Source organism: Morone saxatilis, unplaced genomic scaffold (genome assembly GCF_004916995.1).
Source record: "Morone saxatilis isolate NCDOM2014 unplaced genomic scaffold, NCSU_SB_2.0 Contig21, whole genome shotgun sequence".
Lineage (NCBI taxonomy): Eukaryota > Metazoa > Chordata > Actinopteri > Moronidae > Morone > Morone saxatilis.
Window position 1 is genome coordinate 12613671 of NW_023339774.1, and position 23174 is coordinate 12636844.

At 42.6% G+C, this 23174-nt stretch overlaps 1 protein-coding gene across 4 annotated transcripts in view; it reads left to right on the forward strand.

The window, feature by feature from the left end:
• The window catches only part of abl1 (c-abl oncogene 1, non-receptor tyrosine kinase), a 30304-nt gene extending 7773 nt beyond the window's left edge, over window positions 1-22531 (forward strand). Inside the window, exons 1-11 of one of the 4 annotated variants that reach the window (XM_035667741.1) lie at window positions 6958-7581; window positions 13222-13386; window positions 14214-14509; window positions 16369-16659; window positions 16924-17008; window positions 17204-17381; window positions 17950-18134; window positions 18349-18501; window positions 18600-18689; window positions 18834-18962; window positions 19075-22531. In XM_035667741.1, the coding sequence (XP_035523634.1) occupies window positions 7497-7581; window positions 13222-13386; window positions 14214-14509; window positions 16369-16659; window positions 16924-17008; window positions 17204-17381; window positions 17950-18134; window positions 18349-18501; window positions 18600-18689; window positions 18834-18962; window positions 19075-20756 (3339 nt within the window). In that variant the 5' untranslated portion in view covers window positions 6958-7496 and the 3' untranslated portion in view covers window positions 20757-22531. Of the gene's footprint in view, window positions 1-6957; window positions 7582-13221; window positions 13387-14213; window positions 14510-16368; window positions 16660-16923; window positions 17009-17203; window positions 17382-17949; window positions 18135-18348; window positions 18502-18599; window positions 18690-18833; window positions 18963-19074 lie in introns of those variants that run through there. The other 3 variants (XM_035667742.1, XM_035667739.1, XM_035667740.1) reach the window with 3 other exon arrangements.
• Window positions 22532-23174: the final 643 nt, after the last annotated feature.

Here is a 23174-nt window from a genome sequence, read left to right on the forward strand (position 1 = left end):
AGAGCAGTAAAGTAAAAACACAAGCATTAGCAACAGTGTATCAGCATTCAGAATGTAGTAGGTGAGAATATGTACCTTTTTAGGCAATTTGGTTATGTGTGTGTTATGCATAACCAGTGTTTGCTCTAAAGCTGCATTATGTTCTGTGTTTTTAGTTGAAAATGATGCGTACACTAAGGTACCTGTCCTTGGTTAGTCCATAAAAACAGCGCACCATACTTGGCATAGTTGATGTCTGGTTTGATTTGTATATTATATTTTCTAACTAGAATATTTAGAAAATGTTTAATGTAAACACTATAACATCTGTTGCTGAAAAAACATTAAACTGCTAAAATTGAGAAACGATGAGCTACTTGTAATGGATTTAATTTGAAGGGGGGGAAAAAATCCCAAATGCAAACAGAGGAAGAAAAAAAATCACAGAGGCACAAACCAAAGCTTAAATCAAAGTTTTTTTCCATATACATAAGGTACACAGTGTTTTGCACAAAACAATTGAAGTGTAAGCATGTCGGTTTAAGACAAACAGTCCTGTTGAGTCATTGACTCTCACCCTGGTTTTTGTTATTTGGATTCACTTCAGCATCTGCAACAGTATATGTTATGAAATCTGGTCTTGTGATTGCCCAGTTTCTGACAAGAAAGTAATTATCTACTGAAATATCTTTTTGTTTGTTGAAAAGTCATGTATTGGTTGTAAATTTAGATTTTTTATACTGATACGTTCCTCAAAATATAGTTTGGTGTTTTAAATGTTAATTATGTGGTCATCCTCATATGCTTTCCAGTCGCAGGGTAGCATTTGTGATCTTATATCTACTCGTCAATCTTAAGTTCCAGTCAGTACCGCAAAAAGCCACCAGGACACGAGTTTCATTTTCTTCAATTTGCTGGTTATCTCGCCCTTGTACGCATACACGCATGTATACAGTACCATACAACATTCACATGCATACCGAGAACCTCCAAGTTGGGTGAGGAATGCAGCGTGGGAGCTAGCCGGGTCCACGCACACAAACACACATTCAGAAAAAAAACCACCCCCTGTTCTCTGCTCCATGCCCGAGCAGGCAGCCCCAGCTCCAGACACAGCTGTTGTTTTCTCTGCAGACAACCTGCTACCTAGGATGCCACATGCCAGCTCTGTTTTTTTGTAAAAACCTCAGCCATTTAAGGGCCCTTAGAGGGCCTCTGTCCCGACGCAGATTACAGGATAAAAATCCATGAGGGCATGATATATGTCTTTTAAATGAAGTTTTTCTTAGTGTCACAGTATATGGAGTTCTATACATTAGTAAAATATTTTTTGTAATTTGATTCCCATTGTGCAGGAGTTTAAAAGAATCCCATCCACTTCGGCATCATCTGGCTTGTTACATTATTGTCTGGTTTGTTTGTTTTTGTCCCTCACCAGTCTAGTCCATACAGTACTGATATGCTGTCCTGTCCCTTTGTGTTGCGTTAAGCTCCTCTTTATAGCACTAAAAGAGGGGGCCTGCTATGCTTGCTGCATCTGGATCCACTTAGACACAAAGAAGAGCCCAAGCCGCTCCACTGCTGCAGCCCGAGAGCCTCGCAGCCAGTCACTCTTCTGTGTATCTGTTTCTGTTTTTACCCCAATGGGCACACAGACAAATGGGGTCTTTCCCCAGGCATCTAGATAACATCTCAAAGACATTTAAGGTTGATGGTGTGTAAAAACAGACAGGGGCATCTACTGGCTCTGTTTGTGTCTGTCTGCTCGTATCAAAGTGTTGTCCGTTTTTATGCTGTTGAATTAATACATTAAACCCAAAGTAATAGCAGAGAGTTCAGTACTAGCTTTTTTCTTTGAATTGCTGTAGAAGTGCAAACCTCCCACTCGTATGTACACACGCACCCTTTTCTTTTCTGCTTTCTCTCTCCCGCCTGAAAGAGTTTGGCTCTGCTAGTCTGCACACTCATAAAACAATGGAATATAAAATGTTGTGCTTTCATTCCAGCACTCTGGGTCAAATTGAGTAGTTTAGCGCAATTCTGAAAATGACTGGATTAGCACCCTCTTCTCTCCACACACGCAGCTTGCTATTTTGGAGTAGAGCTCCAACGTCTGGCCTCTCCTTTGCCCTCTTAATTTTTCACAAACCTTTTTCAGCACAGATGATTAGCGCAGCATTTTACTCCTGACAAGTGATGAATAGTTGTGTGCATTTCACCTGGCTTTCTGTTTGCTCAAAGTATGAAATTTTAACTCTTGGCCAGCATGCATACGTTTCCATTCTCTGCCGGTTTGCATATTTTTGGCACTACATAGTTTCGTCTGGGCCTACAGCGGGCCATCGCGTGGAGAAATGAGCAAAGGTTCTGCTTAGTCACCTGGGTTGTGTTGCATTTTTGCGTCCGTCATGGTGATAAAATGGTTCCTCCAGTCTTGTTCCAGTAGGTCGGCTGGGTCTAACTGCGTCCGCCCGGCCCGTCTGTATTGAAGATTGCTGTTAAGCTGAGCCGACAGTGGACTGTTAATGGGTCACCTCAAATGAGAGGGGTTTGGCTAGAGAGAAAGCGAAAGGGAGAGAGAGAAAGAGAAAGATTGAGTGTGAGTAGATACACAAAAGCATGCACATAAAGTGGATTTCATCATAAAATGTGTTTAATGACCTCTGGGTCAGTTTCATTTTCCATGTAAAATACAGTGGGAAAACGGCTTCTAAAAAGCCCAGAGAGATTTGACATGAAGAACGTTTGTCTTTTGTTCTCGGCGTGCGTATGGGGATTTCTCCACATCAAAGGCCGAAGCAAACTTGCAAGCGAATTTAAATATTTTCTAGCGTGCTTCTGTATGTTCAGTATCACCGTTGTCCACATTGGTAACTCATTACCACCGCAGCTTGATGCTAGAGCCCTTAACCTTGAACCAGAGCAGCCACTGTGTTGTTGTTAAGTGTCCATTCTCCCTGTGGACAATACTAAGTGGAGAATTATGTGGAACTCTAAACCCCTTAACCTCATCTGCTGGTCTGCACGCCTCAGACACTCTGGCTGCATTCTCCAGAGGGCCCTGAGTAAACAACCACATGCACACTCACATGCATATATACACATCCATACACCACATACCTGGTTCTTGAGGGTCTGATATTTAAGTACACTTGGCTGTTACAGATTGCGGCTGCCGGGTTAGGCAATGCAGTGAAATGATGAACCATGTGCAGAATCACTATTAGGAGCCTACTAGGCTTCGTCTCTCTCCCCGTCTCCCACCCCGCTCCTCTTCTGTAATTAGAAAGCTTTCTCAGTTTAAAAGTGTAATAACTCTTGTTTCACGACATAGATGGACATGATTTATGCCAAGTGTTGGCTGGTTTACATTTCTAACATTGTTAGACAGTGTGATTATGTTTGTGTGTGTGTGTGTGTGTGTCCTTAAATGCATAGAGTGGATATGACAGATACAAGCAGTAACTGTAACATTTAGAGACAATATCTTCCTACCATCTACTTAATTTCTGTCTTTTTGACAAAGTGTTAATTTATCATACAAGTTAATGGCCTACTTCTGTTTCCATGACCTTGCCACATGTCAAAATGTTCATAGCAGATGTCAGTAGCAGTTAATCCTATGATGGTGTGAATTACCGATGTGCATTCTTGCTCAGTGCATTCTGGTTTTAAAAAAAGTATGCATAAGTAATGTAAGGTTTGTAGTTGATAGTTAGGCATATGAATTCATGTCAACATTATCTAAATGCTATGCCACCAGTATAGTTTGAATTGCAGCTCGGTTGCTGTCTCCGAGCTTGGGAATCCAACCTGTTCTCTGCTTGAAGGTATAAAGAACGGAATCAGGAAAGCAAGAGGGGGGTACATGAGTGGAAAAGGGCCAAATCCGTGGGTGGATGTACGTCAACTAACTGTTAACATACACGGGCCGGATTATAAAACGCGAGCGAGTGATTCTCCTATGAGCTCACTTCCAAACAATGTGCTTCATGTTTCTCCATCTGCAACCTTTTTTTTTCCTCTTTCCTCCTCCATTTTTATAGCCCCTCTCCTCTTCCCTTCATCCTCTCATCTCCTCAACACTTTGTGACTGCGGTAAGTTAATGGGCCTTTCTCAGAGTTTGAGGAAGCCAGCATTTCTTCTTAATTGGTGTTTGGGGTGGTGCATGAGAGGAACACAAATGTTTGCCATACCAGCACTGCAGCGATGATGTAGGGCCTGGTGCCATGTGACTGGATGTTCAGGCTATTGAGGTCATTAAATTGCAAAGCCACTGCGACTCAGCCATAGATGCTAACGAAAGCATCCCTGCCCACACCAAACACACAAGTATGCAATAACTTAAAGTATCAAGACCAGTAGATGTTAGACCAGACCTTGTCAAGTCTGTAATGTTGACGTTTTTAGTTTGACTTCTAGACTCACATATAATTTTCAGTTGTTTGAAGTATTCCCGTTAAAAAATGAAAATCTTTTGACTCCAGTATTGATGGAGAAGTCGTTCATCTCTTGTCGTCACTATTTGTTTTGATTTGGCCGAATCTGATCAGGTTAAGTGGTCCGTTATACATCATTTAAAATGCCGTAAAATGTCGTGTTTGTCTTGATTTCTTCATCATTTCTCCGTTACTCACAACTACAAAGTAGTAGGTGGTGTTAGGAGCCTCGGGGGCAGGCAATCAACCAGAAGTGAAGCAGCTTACCGGATGTTGTTGTATGAAAAGGTTTCAAGAGGGTCCTCTCCCAGTTCCCTCTCCCCAAACATTCATCCGTGTAGTGTTTTGCGGCAGAGGTGGGCAGCACATCCAGTGACAGTTTTTATTTGGAAACTCTATGCTTTCCCACATTTGAAGGACCTTTCCGACTGCCAGGAGTCTCCTATGAAGCAAGCATAATAATACACATTATATTCCTAGCCATTTGGGAACACAGGCAACAGCAGCTTTACAGGGCTCAGACAGACGTGACCTTTGCTTTGGATTTTCTATTCTTCTCTTTTTCTCTGTCTCCTTATATTTCTCATAGTCTTATATATTGCACGTGAATCAGTTTTGTCTTCTGTTTATTGTTCTCTTCTCCTCTCCCTGCATTACTTGCCAAGTAGAGAAGCCATCCAGACTGCTAGAATTAAAGTCCAGTCCAATGAAGGTCCAACCATCACACACCTAGATTTTAGAAGTTAGTGTCACTACATGTATGGTATTTCAGGGCTTCAAACATGACTACCAAACACATTAGACTCTCAGTATACTCTATACTAGTTTGTTAATTAGCAGTTTATTGGGTACACCCCGCTAAAGCTACGTCACCCAAATACAGTAGTATGCATTAAGCCTCACCTTCATTCAGGTTGTAATGTTGTTTTTGTTGAAATTATTTTAGAGAGGTGCGATTTATGATTTAGGTTGCAAACTAGGCCTTCTGGTTGGCATAAATTGTCTGTTAAAATCATTATACTTTTTTCTGCATGGGTCATATGTCTAGTCAGTACTTTTGCTCCCTGATTGGAAATTCCAGTGACCGGGTCAGACAGTCAACTGGTTTGGCCCTCCTACTATGTGCTATGGTGTCATCAAGCCAGCTTCCTACCAGTATGCAATCACCCACTTAACTGGGCTTGTTATCTGTGAGTCTGAAGGGATGTGGTCATTTAAATTAGTTTTATACTTTCTAGTCAGTATATTACAGCTACTCTGGTTGTGCCATTTCTAGTTTCAATCTTCAGTCAGTCGACAATGCTTTTAGCCCATATTACACAAGTAGACAAAATAACAGAAACGCATACAATACTGCAATAAAATGGTACACCTTCACCCCCTCAGAAAGTATGAATTCATTCAGTAGAGTTCAGTAATCTCTGTGACAATAAGAAACATGAGAAATAAATACTTCTTACTTTAGTTATCCTATAATAAAAAAAATGGGAGAAGATTTTAGTAGAATTTGAACATAAGTTGAGTAGGGATATATTCAGTGGTTAGCTGGAGCAAAAGAGAAAAGGACTTTAAGGAAAATAGGCGTGCCTGGATTTTGCTTAGAAGTTTGCATTGTTGAGTGAGATGGAACAATCAACAGCTGGGAGAAGACTGAAGAATTCAAAACATTACCTTTTTTGACTCCATTAACACTCCCTGATGCATTTATAAGCACAACTATAGTGACATTACTGTCTTGGTTGCTTTTATCACATGTTCAGCCTTTTTTAATAGAATTTCCTTCCAGTCAATGACTAAACTGAATGAGTTGTGTATTACTACACTTTGAGCCAGCTGAGAGAAGATTTCAAAAGTTTTGTTGCAAGACACCATGGCTTCTCCCAAGGATTATTTGTTCCTTCCACATAGGGCCAAACCACTGCTGCTGTATAAAATCACATGGTCAGACAAAAGATCAAAAGAGAAATGTTCTCATTTGATGAATTTAAATATGTTGCTTACTTCATCCCTGTTTGAAATGAACTGTGGCAAATAAGCCTTGTTTGAGTGGTGTGTGAAGTCCAGTGTAGACTGGTGAAGGTTATACTTTTCTCCCTATTAGCTGCCCCTGATTGAGAGCCTTCGCATTGTCTTTAACATGCCAGTCCTGTTTCCAGAAGTGATTCCTCAACCTGTAAACATTTCAGAGTGGAGAGAGGGGGAAAGCATAGTTGAGAAGAAAGGAGAGAGGCAGAAAGACAGTGAGAGGGGGAAGGGGGGTTAAAAAGTTGGAGGAGGAGCTTCTTGTAATCATGACTTCAACAGAATGGAAGAAGAACTATTTAAGGTTTATACTTAATCTAAACTTAAAGACTTTAAATGAGACCTCTGCAGCCTTTGTCTCATATTTTGGCATGAATTTTGGGTGATGCTGTTGTTTGTATTCTTCTTGGTGAGTACTTGTTTGTGTGTGTGTGTGTGGTGGCGGTCTCTCTCTCTCATTGTGTGTTGCTGTTAGAGGTGGGAGGGCGCAACTGATGTCATTGAGTGCAGCAGGCTGAGCCTGAAAGAGGCCCTTTGTTGGCAGCTGTAGCACGAGTAGTCCCTGTGCCTCAGATACACACTCACACAGGGGACAGGAGAGAGGAATGGCACCGTTCAGACTGCCCTATTGCCCACTCAACTGACACATCTACAGCTCTAAAAAGCTTTGGGACCGAACCTGCGCTTTTGGATAGTTGGTATCTTACAGAAGTGGAGCTAACCAAAAGCCCAAGAGCAAAAGAGGGAAAAAAAACATGGAGCCGCTCAGAAGAGAAAGTTGATAGACTTCACCGGACAGCAGACTCCGCTTTTTCTGTTTTTCGGAAAGGAGTGAGGAAAAAAGGGGGATTTACAGCAACTGTAAGGACAGGGGAAAAGAAAACCAGTATATTTCAAGACCTAGTTTGGTTTTGTGCTTTTTCTCTCCTTTTTTCCCAGTCTTTTTCTTGTGTTTGAAAATTCCTCCTGTTGGACACATGTAGAGGGGAAACGTTCGAAGGACGTCTGATTTGAACCAGCAACAACATTTTCCAGCGGGAAGGGAAAGAAAGCAAATGAAAATGTTGGAGATATGCCTGAAATTGGTGGGGTGTAAATCAAAGAAAGGCCTCTCGTCCTCCTCCAGCTGTTACTTGGAAGGTAAGAATATTTTGTGATGGCTATAGTCTTTTAGCTCGGGCCATGATTTTAGAGTTTACTTTGGAGAAATATAAACAACACTCCAAGTGGGGATGTCACAAAGGGAAATAAATCAGGGGCTTTGGAGACACTGGGAGAAGGATAAAAGATGAAGTATCACCGTGTAAAAGCTCAACAATGATATCTGCACTGTGGAAACAGAAGAATGGGGAGGGGAAAGCAGAGAGTAAGCACAGGGAAGGGTGAGGGAGGCTAGACACACTGGCTAGCTGAAGAGGAAAGAAGTGGAAAAAGAGACGGCGAGCAGAATACAAGGAAATCTGACTCCTAGTGGTGTCCCACTTAACTCTTGTTTATGAGGAGAGGGGATCTAATCTCAGTCTGTGCTCTCCTTTTCAGTTCTCGGCTATGTTCCAGCGCTTAAATGTTCTTCACTGCATCTATAATGAGTTTAGAAGATAGCGTAGATCTATATATTTCACATACTCTTTGTAGTATGTAGACTAGCGGTTCCTTATTTTCCATTACTTCTAATTAGACAGTTCTGGTCACAGATGAAGAGGGTAATTGATTTGCCAATGATGTATGAAGGGGACACAAGGGGGATTCGACGAAATCCAGGGCACATCAAAACTCTGCATGATCAACATAGTAATTGATTGGCAATGGAAGACTCAAGTCTTATGTGGGCCGAAGATTGCGCAACCAAATGATTTAATAGAGTTAATAGTCCTGGTACGCTCTCCACTGAAGTGGATGACAGTGATAAAAGAGTCTCTAATTTCCAGACCATATGCTAAATCTCATGCTGAGATGTTCCACTCCATATTAAACTTTCATTAGCCGGAGGTCTTGTTTGTGTTTTGCTCCAAGTAGTAAGCTATTTGATATCATTAGAAAAAAGATGGTCTATAAGTATAATAGTGACACATTGTAGTTATTCTAAATGATTAAGACAATGTAGGTTCTTTTGTGTTTAGTTGCTTTATTATCACCTGTACTTCACTGCTTACCTCCATTGGGTTCTTGACTGAACATCCTCTCATTAACATCTCCCACAGTGGGCAGAACCATATCAAATGTATGATCTGAATCCCCTTGTTCTCCCCCACCTCCCACTAAGGTAATAGATGTGTAAGATAGAGATTTTCTCCCTCTCAGCCCTCAGAAATATGTGGTTTGGGACCAGGGCCGACTTCATGGAAGTGAACCACACTGTCCTATTGACTCGTGGTTTTGGAGCTAGACTACTGCTGCTTTCTATTGTGCTAAGTCGTTAGTAGCATTTTCCTTTCATCCAAGGTGTAAACAGGCTCATTTAAGATCACTGGAATCAAAACAGGCAGGATTCTCTTGGACTTGATCACCAGGACCAAGTGGAACCAGACGCTATGATTGTTTTGTTTGTTTTTGAAGAAATTTCTGTCTTGCGTCAGTGTGTGTTAGTTTGGATTCATTCCTGTTGCTCATAGCAGTGCAGTCATAGCTATGAATTTTTACCAGTTCCACACACATTTAATCATTGTGAGTGTCATCTCAGTAATGTAGCCAGGAAATGGAAATGCTGCAATTTCTCCCACTGCATGATTTTGGTGAACTGCAGTCTGATAATGGGCCTCTATTTTTTTTCCTATGTTTCTTTTTCACTCACCTTCCGAGTTCTCTTTTTCATTTTTCCTTTTACTTTCTTCTCTCTTTGAGCTTGTGTTGTCATCGTCCATGTGTCGGTGGGCCATCACCCTCTCACAAAGAGCTGTGGTATTTGGGGCCATAAAGTGGACATGTGTGGCATGGACCAATGCACTGCACACACACTTTAGGACTAGGCCAAACTCTGAACACATGGTATGTCTTGCTTGCTCTAAGGTCTGCATCTTGCTTAGTGGTGCTCTTTTTATACCGTGCTTGATCTTTGGCCTCAGCTTGAGCGAATCTGACAAAAACACAGCTGTTATTGACTTCAATCATAGCATTATTTGTATTTTTTTTTGTCCATCTACAATATTCATTGGGAAGACGCCACTCTGAGGGATAAACTGAAAACTTTGACTGCTATTTTATTCTCAATTTATTCAACAATGGACAGAGTTTGGACATAATATCCTAAGCACCTGTCCAATGTATTCCAGTAGAGTGTCAATGCAAATAGTAATAATTTGTTAAAACAATGTCTAGAGAGGTGTCGATTGGTTTCTACTGGTTTGTAATGCGCTTTAAAGTGTACCTATAATAATTTTAAAAAGCCATTAAACTGTGAGTATATACAATATATCAATACACGGATGTTACCATCTCGTGTCAAATAATATTTACTGCGACTTTGAGAGAATATGAACAGCTCAACCATGATGACCCAGGCCTTTGTCAAACATTTTTCAGATGCCAGTGAACTGAGTGATTGCTGGTCATTTAACTGCGTGGTTATGAAAAAGATCCAGTTTACCAAATCCAGACTGACATCTTTTAATTTCTGGCATACTGATGATGTTACATATGAGAGTATGAGCCAGGCAGTATGCTCCAGATGAAATTGAATCTGGCATGTTCTCACACAAAATGGCAGGTTTGTTACCTAAAAGAAGCACCACATTTGGCTTTGATTGACTCAGTGTGTTCAGGCTGGCAAGCCTAGCTTGGCAGAAGAGGCTGTGTGAAAGTCTCTTACCGGCCTCCCAACACACTAATGACTGCAACAACTTGTCAACAATGTCATGTGACCGGCTGTGGCCTGCATATGTTTACTTCTAGTACTTCTAAAACTACTTTTAGTCTTATGTGCTATAAATTCTTTGTACACCAACCAATTTTACACCAACCACCAGATGCGGGCTCTTCTTTTGGGCATCATGTCCTTATTCCTGTTCTAGAATAATCAACTAATTCTTTATTAAATTTAATATCAATCACTTGTCAACCACAGTATGTCTTCAGTCCTGTCACAAGATTATTTCAATGGGCAATTAATGCTTTCAATATGCCAACTTCAGTTTTTGAGCGTAACTAGAGTCGATAAGAAAAGAGGTGGAGTTGCCATTTTGTTTAATAGTTTGAACCACAGTAAACAGGCATCTTATGGGAAATTAGCTTCTTTTGACTATGTTGCTCTTCAGAGGAACATCTACAGGCCAACTTAATAAAGTACAAACTTTTTTGATACAACTACACAGTCAAAATCAGTGCATATGATCAACAGGAGTTCTGCAGTGTCTGATTGAATTGATTTTAAAATATGATGTTAAAACACTTCACTCGTCATATATAAGGCACTGAATGGTTGAGTGCCAAAACACTTTTTCTAATCTTCTGCTCCGTTATAAACCATCCAGCCCTCTCAGATTGTCCGGGACGGGCCTTTCTAACTGTCCTCAGAGTCAAAACTAAACGCATAGAAACAGCATTCTGTTTTACGTACCACATATCTGTATACTCCGTATCTGTGTACTGTAAACTCCCAGAAAACTTGAGACCTCCACAAACATTCAGCTATTTTAAATCAGGGCTTAAGTCTTACTTCTGTTTGCTACGGCAGTTTATTGGACTATGTATTCCTATCTTGATATGCACTGTAATAATTATTCTACTAGTTGATTTGTCTAGTTGAATTGCCTTTTTGTTGAAAGGTGCTATACAAATATACTTTTCTTGTGCTGAGTATATCTGTAGTTGCTTGCACTTTTGTATTTGACAACAGTCAGAATTATCCAGAGAGGGTACATGTGACTCTTCTGTAAAATATCTGCGAAGTATCCTTTCTGCTGCATACTCAATCAACTCAGCTCGGTGTTTCCACCAAATCCAGCTGTGCATTAATCACTTAGTGAACATTGTTCTTTTACCAAGTTATATAATAATAAATCACACGTGTGGCACAGTACACAGGTACTGGATGATTTTGACTGTTTTTACACCTCAGTCTCCTTCAGACCAGACAGACCTTAGCACCTGTAACAGGCATAATGTTTGTAACATATACAACAGGTCATCTAAATACTCTATTTTTCTCCGCTCACATTCACTTACTCAATAAATGTGGTGAGCAAGTCGGAATCTGCTACATTATACAGCTGGGATCTTCAAAATGCAACCTTTTCAACAGCCATGACAATGACGTATCTTATCAGGTGAATAGGTTTTTGAAGGCTTTTATGAGCCCTAATCACAGAGGAGACATAAAAATATGAAAACTTGCAAATATATAATTTTCAATTGACAGAGATGAAACAATGGGGAAACTGTTTCATTTTGTTTGTGTATGTGTGTGATTGGGAAATGCTTAAAGTTGGCCACCGTTTTCTTGCCTGCAGTACTAACGGCATGATATAATGCACTAACTTAAAACTGTCATCGACAGCTGGTTTTATGCTTTTATCAGACTGTGACCAGCATTTCAGACATGTTGGCAAAGGTCTGCTGTTACTGAGCTATCCTGAGAAAAAGCCTTTGCAACTTAGAATCTTTTTTTTAATCCACTGAGCTGTGAAATTCAACATTTTGCAATTTTACCTTTTAGCCAATATGTTTGTGAATGACAATACCTAGGCCGAAACATATTTATTGTTATTCAGTATTTGTTGTCCAGAGGCCCAAAGCCCATTGAATGCCTAAATATGCATTGCTGTGCTTGGCCACTTTAGTTTGTCACAAGTTACCAGCTATTTTTCCAGTCATACTGTGATTGTGGAGAATTGTGAGAGTGTATTTCGTCACTTTTTAAAGGTTTGGTTGGTTTCCTAATGGTACTGTGTGTGAACTATGTGCTGTTGCTATTATCTTACATATTAATTTAAAATATTTCCTCCATACATCTTACTCCTGTTTGTGACATTTTTACTGGAATGTGAAACCCTAGTGCAGCTCCAGCCTGTTGTCTCAGTTGGAAAAATGTGGGTGTTTCGTGAGCTCTGGGTTGGAGATGAAACGTAAGATGCCTCTAAAACATGTGTGACAACAGCTGAGCAAGCTACAAACTGCAGTTAAAGGTTCCCTCCTCACTTTTCTCTCCATTACTCTTAAACCTTTCTTCGTGTCTCCACATTCTTTCCATTTTCCACATTTTGTAATTTAGCCATCAGTTTTACTACTCTAAAATTGCTATAATTCCAGCTGTGTCTGTAATTAACATAACTATGAGTTAAAGCACTTTGAACTCGGGCTCATTACCTGTAAGTGCGAGCGCATCCATTTTGCAGTTACAGTGAATATTCATGCTGAAACACATTCTCACGGTCTGATGTGTGGTAGTGGTAGTTGTCTAGGTATTCAAGAAAATGAAAACTAAGCAGGGATAATCCAGGAAATGAAAAGTTATAAAGACAGCAGGGACACCGCAGGTCACATGATCAGGTTTATTGCTCTAATCCCACCTCGGATCACATTTGATGACCTGCTTGTTGGAGCAAGACTCGTTGAAGGGGGACGTAGAGGAATTTAAAATGACACGGAGAGGCAAGAGCTGCCACCGTTGTTGTATCATCCTGCATGTGTGAAGCTGTATGGGAAAACTGCTTCACAATGTCGCCGCATACCAAACACACGCCTACAGATTTCCCTCAGTCTCCCCTCAGCAAAGCATTGTTTGATGTTTTCCCTCAGATTTGAGTTGACTTCATGTGCACTGATAGTCTCTTTTTTGGTTTTCAGAAGCTCTCCAGAGACCAGACTTTGAGAGTCAGGGTCTGACAGAAGCGGCCCGCTGGAACTCCAAAGAGAACCTTTTGGCCGGACCCAGTGAGAATGACCCCAACCTGTTTGTCGCACTCTACGACTTTGTGGCCAGTGGGGACAACACACTCAGCATTACTAAAGGTATGTTAAAGAGAAACTGGTACAGTTCTATAAATTAGACAACACATTTTTGACAAGTTGACACTGTTGATGGATGTTGAGAAAGTTCAGGTCTCAATAAGATTATGAATCTTACTGGGAATCTGCTTATTTGCTTCCCCGTCTCCTTCCCTCTCTGTCTTCATCCCTGTCTGACTCTCACTTCCTGACGATGGTCTCACACGTGGGTTGTTTTCTTCCACTGGAGTGGCTGTAAAACAATACCACAGATGGATCACACAGACAAACAGAGGAAGGAAGGGGGGACCATATGTACCGGAATAAACAAGAAAAATGTCCTCAACATAACTTTCCAATTCGCTCTAATATGAGCCATTGCACGAAAAAGTTGACTTTTACTTTGGGTCTGTTTTGCCAAATGACATTACCAATTTCAGTTTGAAGTTTTGCCAACAGAATTTAGCCACTTTTATTGTTTAAATGTGTAATTTTAAGTCTAAACTAAAGGGAAAAATAAATTTCTTAAGTCTAGGTCACCACATGACTTGGAAAATAATAGCCCCTGCTTCCTGATCTGAGGAAACATGACATTAGATACAGTGAATTCCTGCATGTCTGACTTAAAACATGCTGAGTTTAGTTCTAGTACAATGTCCATGCCATGGTAGCCTGTTCTTAATACAAAAAATATGGAAGATTTATAACAGTTCCACCTGTGGAAATACTCTTTTCAAGATCACTGGAATGAACTGTAACCATTAAAATAATATTAAAGTATACGCGGGTATGGAGCCAACAAGATACTTGCCTGGTAATAAAACAGAAATCGAATCTCAAATGTTGACTAGGAGAGAAGCTGCGTGTGCTGGGTTACAACCACAACGGCGAGTGGTGCGAGGCACAGACCAAGAATGGCCAGGGTTGGGTGCCGTCCAACTACATCACCCCTGTCAACAGCCTGGAGAAGCACAGCTGGTACCATGGACCTGTGTCACGCAATGCGGCAGAGTACCTGCTCAGCTCGGGCATCAACGGAAGCTTTCTGGTCCGCGAGAGTGAGAGCAGCCCCGGCCAGAGGTCCATTTCTCTGCGGTACGAGGGGAGAGTCTACCATTACAGGATTAATACTGCGTCTGACGGCAAGGTGAGCATCAGGAAACACAAACGCACACTGTATACATGCTCACAGACACCTCAAAGTACATCCTAGGTTCACATATGTTGGTGTCTAAATGAATGTGGAATTACCCCATTGTGGGACTATTAAAGGAATATCTTATTTTATAATCTAACGGCTAAAACTCATCTTTAGATGCAGCTTTAATATTCGTTACTTACAGCACATGGCTGGATCTGCCACATTGTTTCTATATCAGCTGTTGTTGGAATGTAATGGCTGATTTAAAGTAAAGATAGTAGCCAGGTGCAGTAACCAAGGGGACTGCTTTTCAATCGGTGCAGCACATTGAGAAATGGGAAGACACACACACACACACACACACACACACACACAGATATATTTACAAGAACAGATCTGTGCATTGTTCTGTTCTGAATTTGAGAGAGCAAGTTCATTATTTTAGTGCTTAAAAACCAAAAACCAGAAATGTGAAGAACGTAAGACTTGGGTTGAGCAAAGAAGGCAGGGTATCTGGAGCACACAGTTATAATAACAGCTTTTAAATAAGGTGCTGAGCGCCCCGTGATGGTGGTAATGACAGATGAGTGTAGGCCATATTTGACTGTGCGTTCGGCTCAATTTCTTCTGAGGGATTCCCCCAAAAGGCTGTGTCAATCAAGAAGCCGCTGCCATTTTGGCTGTGTAAACCTCCTGTCTGTAATGCAGCGAGGTGAGCTAGCTTGAGGAACGCTAGCTATGACAAGAATGCCTCTAACCACCACTGTGCCTCCTCATAATGGCCAGCAGACGCGAGGCCGGCGAGACACTGACGGCCATGCTAAGACATGCATTAGCACAGACAGATGCAGCCAACTATGCGCACACACACAGAACAAACGGACGAACACACGCACATACAGTACGCACACACACACACAGGCACCCACACGACACCACACCACCACACACACCACAGCACACACCCACACACACACACACACGCGCGGTTCCCCATCTCATATTGTTTTCCATCCTCCCACTGAGCTACAACTCAAGAGTCTGGTATGATAGACTTCTCCCATAATTTGAGATTACCTCAGCGCTCCCTTGAGCTGCAGTTTTGCTTCACACTGACTCTGTGATTAACACTGCTCTGAATAACTAAGGTTTTTATGTTAGTAAAGAAGATTTTTTTTCTCCCTCTCGATTTAGTTAAATTGTCATGGTTTAAGCCAGGAGAGCAGCCAACTGACCATTAAATCCTCTTTAGATTTAAAAGGTCTTTTCACTGCAGTCAAGGTTGTTCTTTTTTCCTCCACATGCCTTCAGCTTCCTCAAAGAGCCTGTTCAAAAGTAAAGAAATGCACAGTGCAGATTGTAGAGCAAATCATTTTTAGGGGTTATGTAAGACTTGGACAATGGAAAAGACTGTGTCCACTGAGCCCTGACCAATATCCTTCCCTCCACCAGCTTCCTGACTAATGCCTTGTGAGTTTTGAATGGGCTAAGACCGTTCTTTTTGAAGAAAATGTTTTAGTTGTGTTTTGACTTTGTAGATTATTTGCCAGTTTTATTTTTGTCTTATACATTTCCCTAATATCACTCATTGTTAATACATTTTAAAACAACTATTTGGCAACATTTTGTCACCTTTGTTTATTAAAATCTTAACAGCTGTGTTTCACTGTTTTAGCAGTCCTTTGACCTGCCTGAATACTGTAAACTTCACGTCATCATTGGAAATAATTTATCTTGTAGTAATCCAAAGAAAACTGTCAGATATTTGGTGTAGCACAGGAATGAGTGTTAACACAGTAAAAAAAAAAAAATCTGTTGATATCTCAAGCTGAACTGACCTCTCATGTGCATCTACTCAAATGTAGAATCTCTTTCTCCTCCAGCTCTACGTCTCGTCAGAAAGCCGCTTCAACACACTGGCGGAGCTGGTGCACCACCATTCCACGGTGGCCGACGGCCTCATCACCACGCTGCACTACCCGGCGCCGAAGCGCAACAAGCCCACCATCTACGGAGTTTCTCCCAACTACGACAAGTGGGAGATGGAGCGCACTGACATTACCATGAAGCACAAGCTGGGAGGGGGCCAGTATGGGGAGGTGTACGAGGGTGTTTGGAAGAAGTACAACCTCACTGTGGCTGTCAAGACACTAAAGGTAAGAATACAGGTCGAAAAAGAGTGATCTGATTTATTCCTGCGTACCTGCTGCTCCTGAGCTCTTACACTTGACTTTAAGAGGAAAGGACGTATGTCAATATCCATCTAGTCAAGTGGAAACATTTTAAAACCTACTGTCATCAGATATTAATAGTCAGCTATAAATCTTTAATTTGGCTGAATAATGCTACCATCTGGTGTTGTATGGATGCAACTACAGCCATTCTATGTTGCTTACTTTTTTGCCAATAACTCTTTACAGGAGGATACGATGGAGGTAGAGGAGTTTCTTAAGGAAGCCGCTGTCATGAAAGAGATCAAACACCCCAACCTGGTACAACTGTTAGGTATGTTAAGAGCCCCTGCTTTGTTAGAGTCATTACTGAACAGGACAAAGAACAACAACCACTGATCAAACGTATAACCTCCTTCATTTGAATAGGATTTATTTGGGCTCAGATGAACTAGTCTTTGGCAGGTTAAATAGTTTATAGTCCAATTAATATGATGCATTTTGTTTTTGCAAACTTGTTTGTTTTTAGGTGTGTGCACGCGGGAGCCACCGTTCTACATTATTACAGAGTTCATGACCCATGGTAACCTACTAGACTACCTGAGGGAGTGCAACAGAGAGGAGGTCAATGCAGTGGTGCTGCTCCACATGGCCACACAGATCTCCTCTGCCATGGAGTACCTGGAGAAAAAAAACTTTATACACAGGTGGGTGGAAAGATCTTACACTTCCTGGATCAAGAAATCAATCAAAGAGATTGGACAGTATTGAGTATGAGTGAATTGATTTCAGTTTTCATTGTCAAATGTTGTCAGGCAGCCTGATTACCTCTCTTCAGTAGTGTGAGCTCAGTCAGAGCTGCAAGAATCCTAGAGAAGGAGAAATGTCTTATTTTCTCTTTTCTTCTCATTCCTGTGCTGCTCTCCTCTCACTCTCCCATCTGTTCTTGCAGGAGGACTGACTTGTATCACAGACAAGTCGGTGTTGTAACATAGCTAGTTTGTTCTGGCACGTTTAACAAGATCCTTTCGAAGAGATGAGATGATTTATGTCTTTAGTATTTGCCAAAGTGCATTTTAATTTTTAAACCTGACAAGACACAGCTTGTGACTCTGCTCCATGCAAAACATCTGTAGAAATCCAACACTGCAGTGGATGTTGTAATAACACAGTTGATTGGAGCAGATTATTGTCTGTTTCTGATTGTAGAGAGTCAGGATTCCACCATGCCCTCCTGTTTATCACTCCTTCGCCTCTCTGTATTGTCTCCTGCAGGGACTTAGCTGCCCGTAACTGTCTGGTCGGGGAGAACCACCTGGTAAAGGTTGCAGACTTTGGCCTGAGCAGGCTAATGACCGGCGACACCTACACAGCTCATGCTGGGGCCAAGTTCCCCATCAAGTGGACCGCTCCAGAGAGTCTGGCCTACAATAAGTTCTCCATTAAGTCTGATGTCTGGGGTAAGTTTGATTGAATTCAGACAATGCTAAAATGTATTCCTGATGTTCCTCCTTGAGTAGTTAATTACTTTCAGGTTCCTGTTTAACAAGGGGGAACAATTCTAATATTGCACATATTCCCACCATGACTTTACATTCCAGTCATTTCATTCTTGACATGTTTCTGTTGTTGATTGTTGCATGAGCCACACAACTAACTGCCTTGTGCCTCCAGCATTTGGCGTGCTGCTGTGGGAGATCGCCACCTACGGCATGTCCCCCTACCCCGGCATCGACCTGTCCCAAGTTTACGAGCTGCTGGAGAAAGATTACCGCATGGACCGACCAGAGGGCTGCCCCGAGAAGGTCTATGAGCTCATGACAGCCTGTGAGTAGCAAAACTTATCTATCTATATGATTAAAGGCACTCTGTTTTATTGGAAGAACTGTTTTATTTTACTTTTTTTTTTTTTGTCTTCCTGTCAGGTTGGAGGTGGAACCCTTCAGAACGACCATCTTTTGCTGAAACACACCAAGCCTTTGAGACCATGTTCCAGGAGTCCAGCATCTCTGATGGTCGGTGCTGCTTTCTTTTATATCCAAAGCCCCTTTCCTTGTGGGTGTTATTTTACAGATACTGGTTCTTCTGTCGTAGTTATTAAGATGTGGAAAGTCATATTTGGTCGCTTGTAAAAATCTTGACTGTAATTGTATTTTTAGAGGTGGAGAAGGAGTTGGGCAAGAAAGGGAAGAAGGGGACACTAGGCTCCATCCAGCAGGCCCCAGAGCTGCCCACCAAAACCAGAACTCTCCGCAAAAACATGGACAACCGGGATGGAGATAGTCCAGGTGAGATGCACTCGCGCCCACTGCTCCTCAAAAGGAAAGTGCTGTAATTGTAGTAGTTAGTGAAAGTATTCCATTATTCTTTATCGCTGATGATTTTTGGGCTCTTCTTTAGACCCAGTGGAGCCCGAGGCAGCTGTGTCGTCGCCCATGCTCCCCAGGAAAGAGCGCCCCCTCCTGGACAGTAACCTGAATGAGGATGACCGCCTGCTACCCAAAGACAAGGACAAGACACGTGGCTTTCTCAGTCTCATCAAGAAAAAGAAAAAGAACGCACCAGCTCCGCCCAAACGCAGCTCCTCATTCAGAGACATGGATGTCTACCCCGACAGGAGGGGCGCGACTCCAGATCCCCGAGACAGTGACGGCTTCAACAATAGTGCGTCTCTGGCCAGTAATGACGTCACGCATGGCCTCGACTCTGCAAAGTTCCTGAGTACTAACAATAACGGGGCAGGGGGCATCACCAACGGGGCTCCTACCTACCCGGGACCTTTGTTTCCCAGGAAGAAGGGAGCTCCCGCAGTGCCCGGCCCTGGAGGAAAAGCAGCTACTACACCACCCAGCGAGGAGGAATCCATGTCTAACTCCAAGCGTTTTCTCTGGTCCTCCAGCATGCCCACCGGCTCAGATGGCACTGAGTGGAAGTCTGTCACACTGCCACGGGACCTCGGCCAGCGGCACTTTGACTCAGGCACCTTCGGGGGCAAGCCAGCTCTGCCACGCAAGCGAACCAGTGAGCAAAAAGGGGAGAATGCCCCCCGGATGGGCACCCTAACTCCCCCGCCGCGTCTGAACACCTCATCAGATGTTTCCTCTGCCTTCTTAGGCAAAGACACTGATCCAAGTCCTGGTTCCAGTCCCCAGGCATTGACACCCAAGGTGGTCAGGAGACCAGGGGTGCCGGGGCTGGAGAACTCCAAGACCAGCGCTCTCCACGCTGAGCTTCTCAAACCCAATGTGTTTCCTGCTTTAGGGGCGGCCGGAGAAGAGTGCAGGGCCCGCAGACACAAGCACACTGTGGACTCTTCATCTGTTAGGGAAAGAGGAAAGTTACAGAAACCCAAACCGGCCCCACCTCCACCACCCACCAATGCCAAAACGGGCAAGATTTCCCGCAGCCCTACTCAAGAACTTCCCTCCCCCTCATCCACCACCTCAGACATCAAAGCTAAGGGCATCCCCTCAGTCTCAGAGCCCCACCACACAACCACTGCCAGTGACCAAGCCCGCTCACCCCTCAGCGAAGGCTCCAAGAAGCTGCCCTTGGGCTCCATGTCCAAACCTCAACCGTTAAAGACCTCCACCTCCTCCACTTCAGTGACCACCTCCCTCTCCAGCCAGAGCCTCGGCGGCTTCTCTTCCTCCCTGACCTCTCCCGGCGAACAGACCACGGCGACTGCTTTCATCCCCCTAGTGAACACACGCCGCTCCCTCCGCAAGACTGCACCCCGCCAGGCTGCCGAGCGCACCCCCAACTCAGCCGTGACGCGCGAGATGGTGCTGGAAGGCACGGAACTGCTCCGCGCAGCCATTTGCCGCAACTCGGAGCAGACGGGTAGCCACAGCGCCGTGCTGGAGGCCGGCAAGAACCTGTCGAAGTACTGCATGAGCTACGTCGACTCCATACAGCAGATGAGGAACAAGTTTGCCTTTCGCGAGGCCATCAACAAGCTTGAGAACAGCCTGCGTGAGCTGCAAATCTGCCCCACTGCCACGGGGGGCGCCAGTGCACAGCAGGACTTCAGCAAGCTGCTGTCCTCTGTCAAAGAGATCAGTGACATTGTTCAGAGGTAGCGCCATAAAAATCTTACACAACCAAAATATAAAACTGATATGAACTGTATCTTATTCCCCTTTTTCCTGAGCATGCGCATGAACTGCGGTTCATCCCGAGCTCATGTCGGAGATCTGAGGGTAAAGCCTGCGAGAGAGCCGCAGCAGAGTGTCGGGTCTCACACTACAGTACGCTCTGAAACACTTAAGCCTGTGGTTATTGTGGATGGAATCAAAGGAATCTTTCTCTAGATGTCGTCAGACAGAGTTTGCAATATTGAAAAGCCTTAACCATTAATGAACACTATCTTTTGGCCTTAATGAGAGTATAGGAGCCAATTCTTTATCAACATGACCTTTCACCAATCATTTTTGAAATGATCATGTCTTACGTGTTCTCGTGTTTTCCCCTTTTATCAATGACACCAGTAGAAAAAAAGGCCTGTGATATTTGTTTCCATCACTGTCCATGTTTGTTCCATCAATGCTGATGTCAGTGAACAAAAACAAAACACCTAACCTCATCTTGTTCTAGGATGCCTTCTTACACTAAAATGACTGATATCACGGTTTTCCGTTATCACCTGTAAGAATTAGGGAGCGTCCGGAATCACAACCTGATGCTTCTGTCCAACACATCCCAACATTTTCCATTGCTTTGTACCATGTCATCAGTGATCAGTGGTTGTGTGCTGAGTGAAGAAAACGTGTTAGTGTTTGTTCTGTATGAATGCTTTATTTTTTTTGCAGTATTTGCAACCATGTGCCATAAAATAATAATGGGAGCAAGCAAATGAGGCAGAATGAGCCTCTGGCCTTCACCTTTTTGCTTCACTGCACACTTGGGTAACAAATAGTGCCTTGAACACTATTGGCAGATCTGTTTAAGACTTGCCAATTTACAAGTGCAGGAATGTAGTTAGGTTTGTTTTTGTTTTGTTTTTTTGGATTTAAATGTTTGATTGCCATACCAAAAACTTTTGTCTCCAGTCTTTACTGGAGAGGGACCAGGGTGCACGATCTGCAACTCAGTGGATCTGACTGTTGTGTTATGTTGTCCTTAGACTGGACCTTTTTAAAAAAAACAAAAAAAAACACTTTGATTCAACTTTCTCTACATGCCAGTCACAAAAGCCATCAGTAGCAGTTTGGCCGTGCAGCAGCATGCTGTTTTTCTCTGTAAAGAGGGATCATCGACTGAAACAGTGTTTCTCCGACCACTGAAGGGCCTCTTTGCCTGAAAGAATTAGTTTTGATAGAGGGTCCATGTCACATGGTCTAAATGCTGTTTCAAAGGGCCTTTCCACCCCAGCAAAATATATATCTATATATATCCTTGGGGAAACACTGGACTGAAATGTTTGTTTATGCTGTCTTACAAAATAATGTATAAGTGAGAAGCCGATCATTATAGACTAAAAGTACCCACGAAATTCCACTCTAACACCGACCAACGTTCCTTTACGCTCGTCTCTTGGACATTTCCAGTATTTGTGCTGTAGTCGTCTCACCCCACGTGCCGTCTGACTGCGATGCCTGAGGACACAAGTCAACCACAAGCTGCCTTGACTTCAACATGGTACTGTCAGTGTTGGCTCTTTTTGTTTTAATTATTGCTCCCCTTTACCAACCATACCACTACTCTACTTTTGTGTCTAAGCCTCCTCACCAATTTTGTAGACAAACTTTGCTTTTCTTTGTAAATATTTTTTCTTTTTCCTATTTGTTTCTCCCTCTAGCCTTGGTGCAATTTTTGTTGCAATAAAATACAAAGCCGTTGTGCTACTTGAAACACATTATGGAGTGAAGTGCTGTTTCTGTGTGACCTTCTCTTCAGTAAAATAAGTGGCAGTAGTTATTAAACCTGAGAAACCATTTTCTCTATTTCAATTCCAGACTGTTTATTAAAGCCTGTTTCTGTAGAACCAATGACAGATCAAGAAACAGACACACAGCAACAGGTTATGTATAATTTATTTTTTCTGTCTAGAGTTTTGTCATTAAAATCAAAATGTCAACATTTTAAAATCATATACACTCAAGAACGCATTTAAATGTTAGCACAGCTCCTTAAAAATTTATACATATGTACTTTTTTTTTTGTACTTGTGGACAGACAAAAGCAGGAAGTGGTCACTCAGACTGCAAAGAGGTGGGACACAGGAAAAAGGAAGACCCAGCCCACCGACTTCCCACAATAACAAACCAATCCCCACTCCCCAAAAGTTAAGACAGCGATGCAGACCCCTCCCAGGTGGAGGAGCAATGACTGGGTGGGAAAAAAAGAAAACAGAATATAAACATAAGAAGGGCCCCATTCTCCACTCCATACAGAAATGAGGAATAGAAGTTTGCAGACATAAATACTAGTTTGCACATCATCTCAATCCATTTCCTCTCCCCTCAACCAATCGACGGGTTCAGTAGTGTGCAGACAGG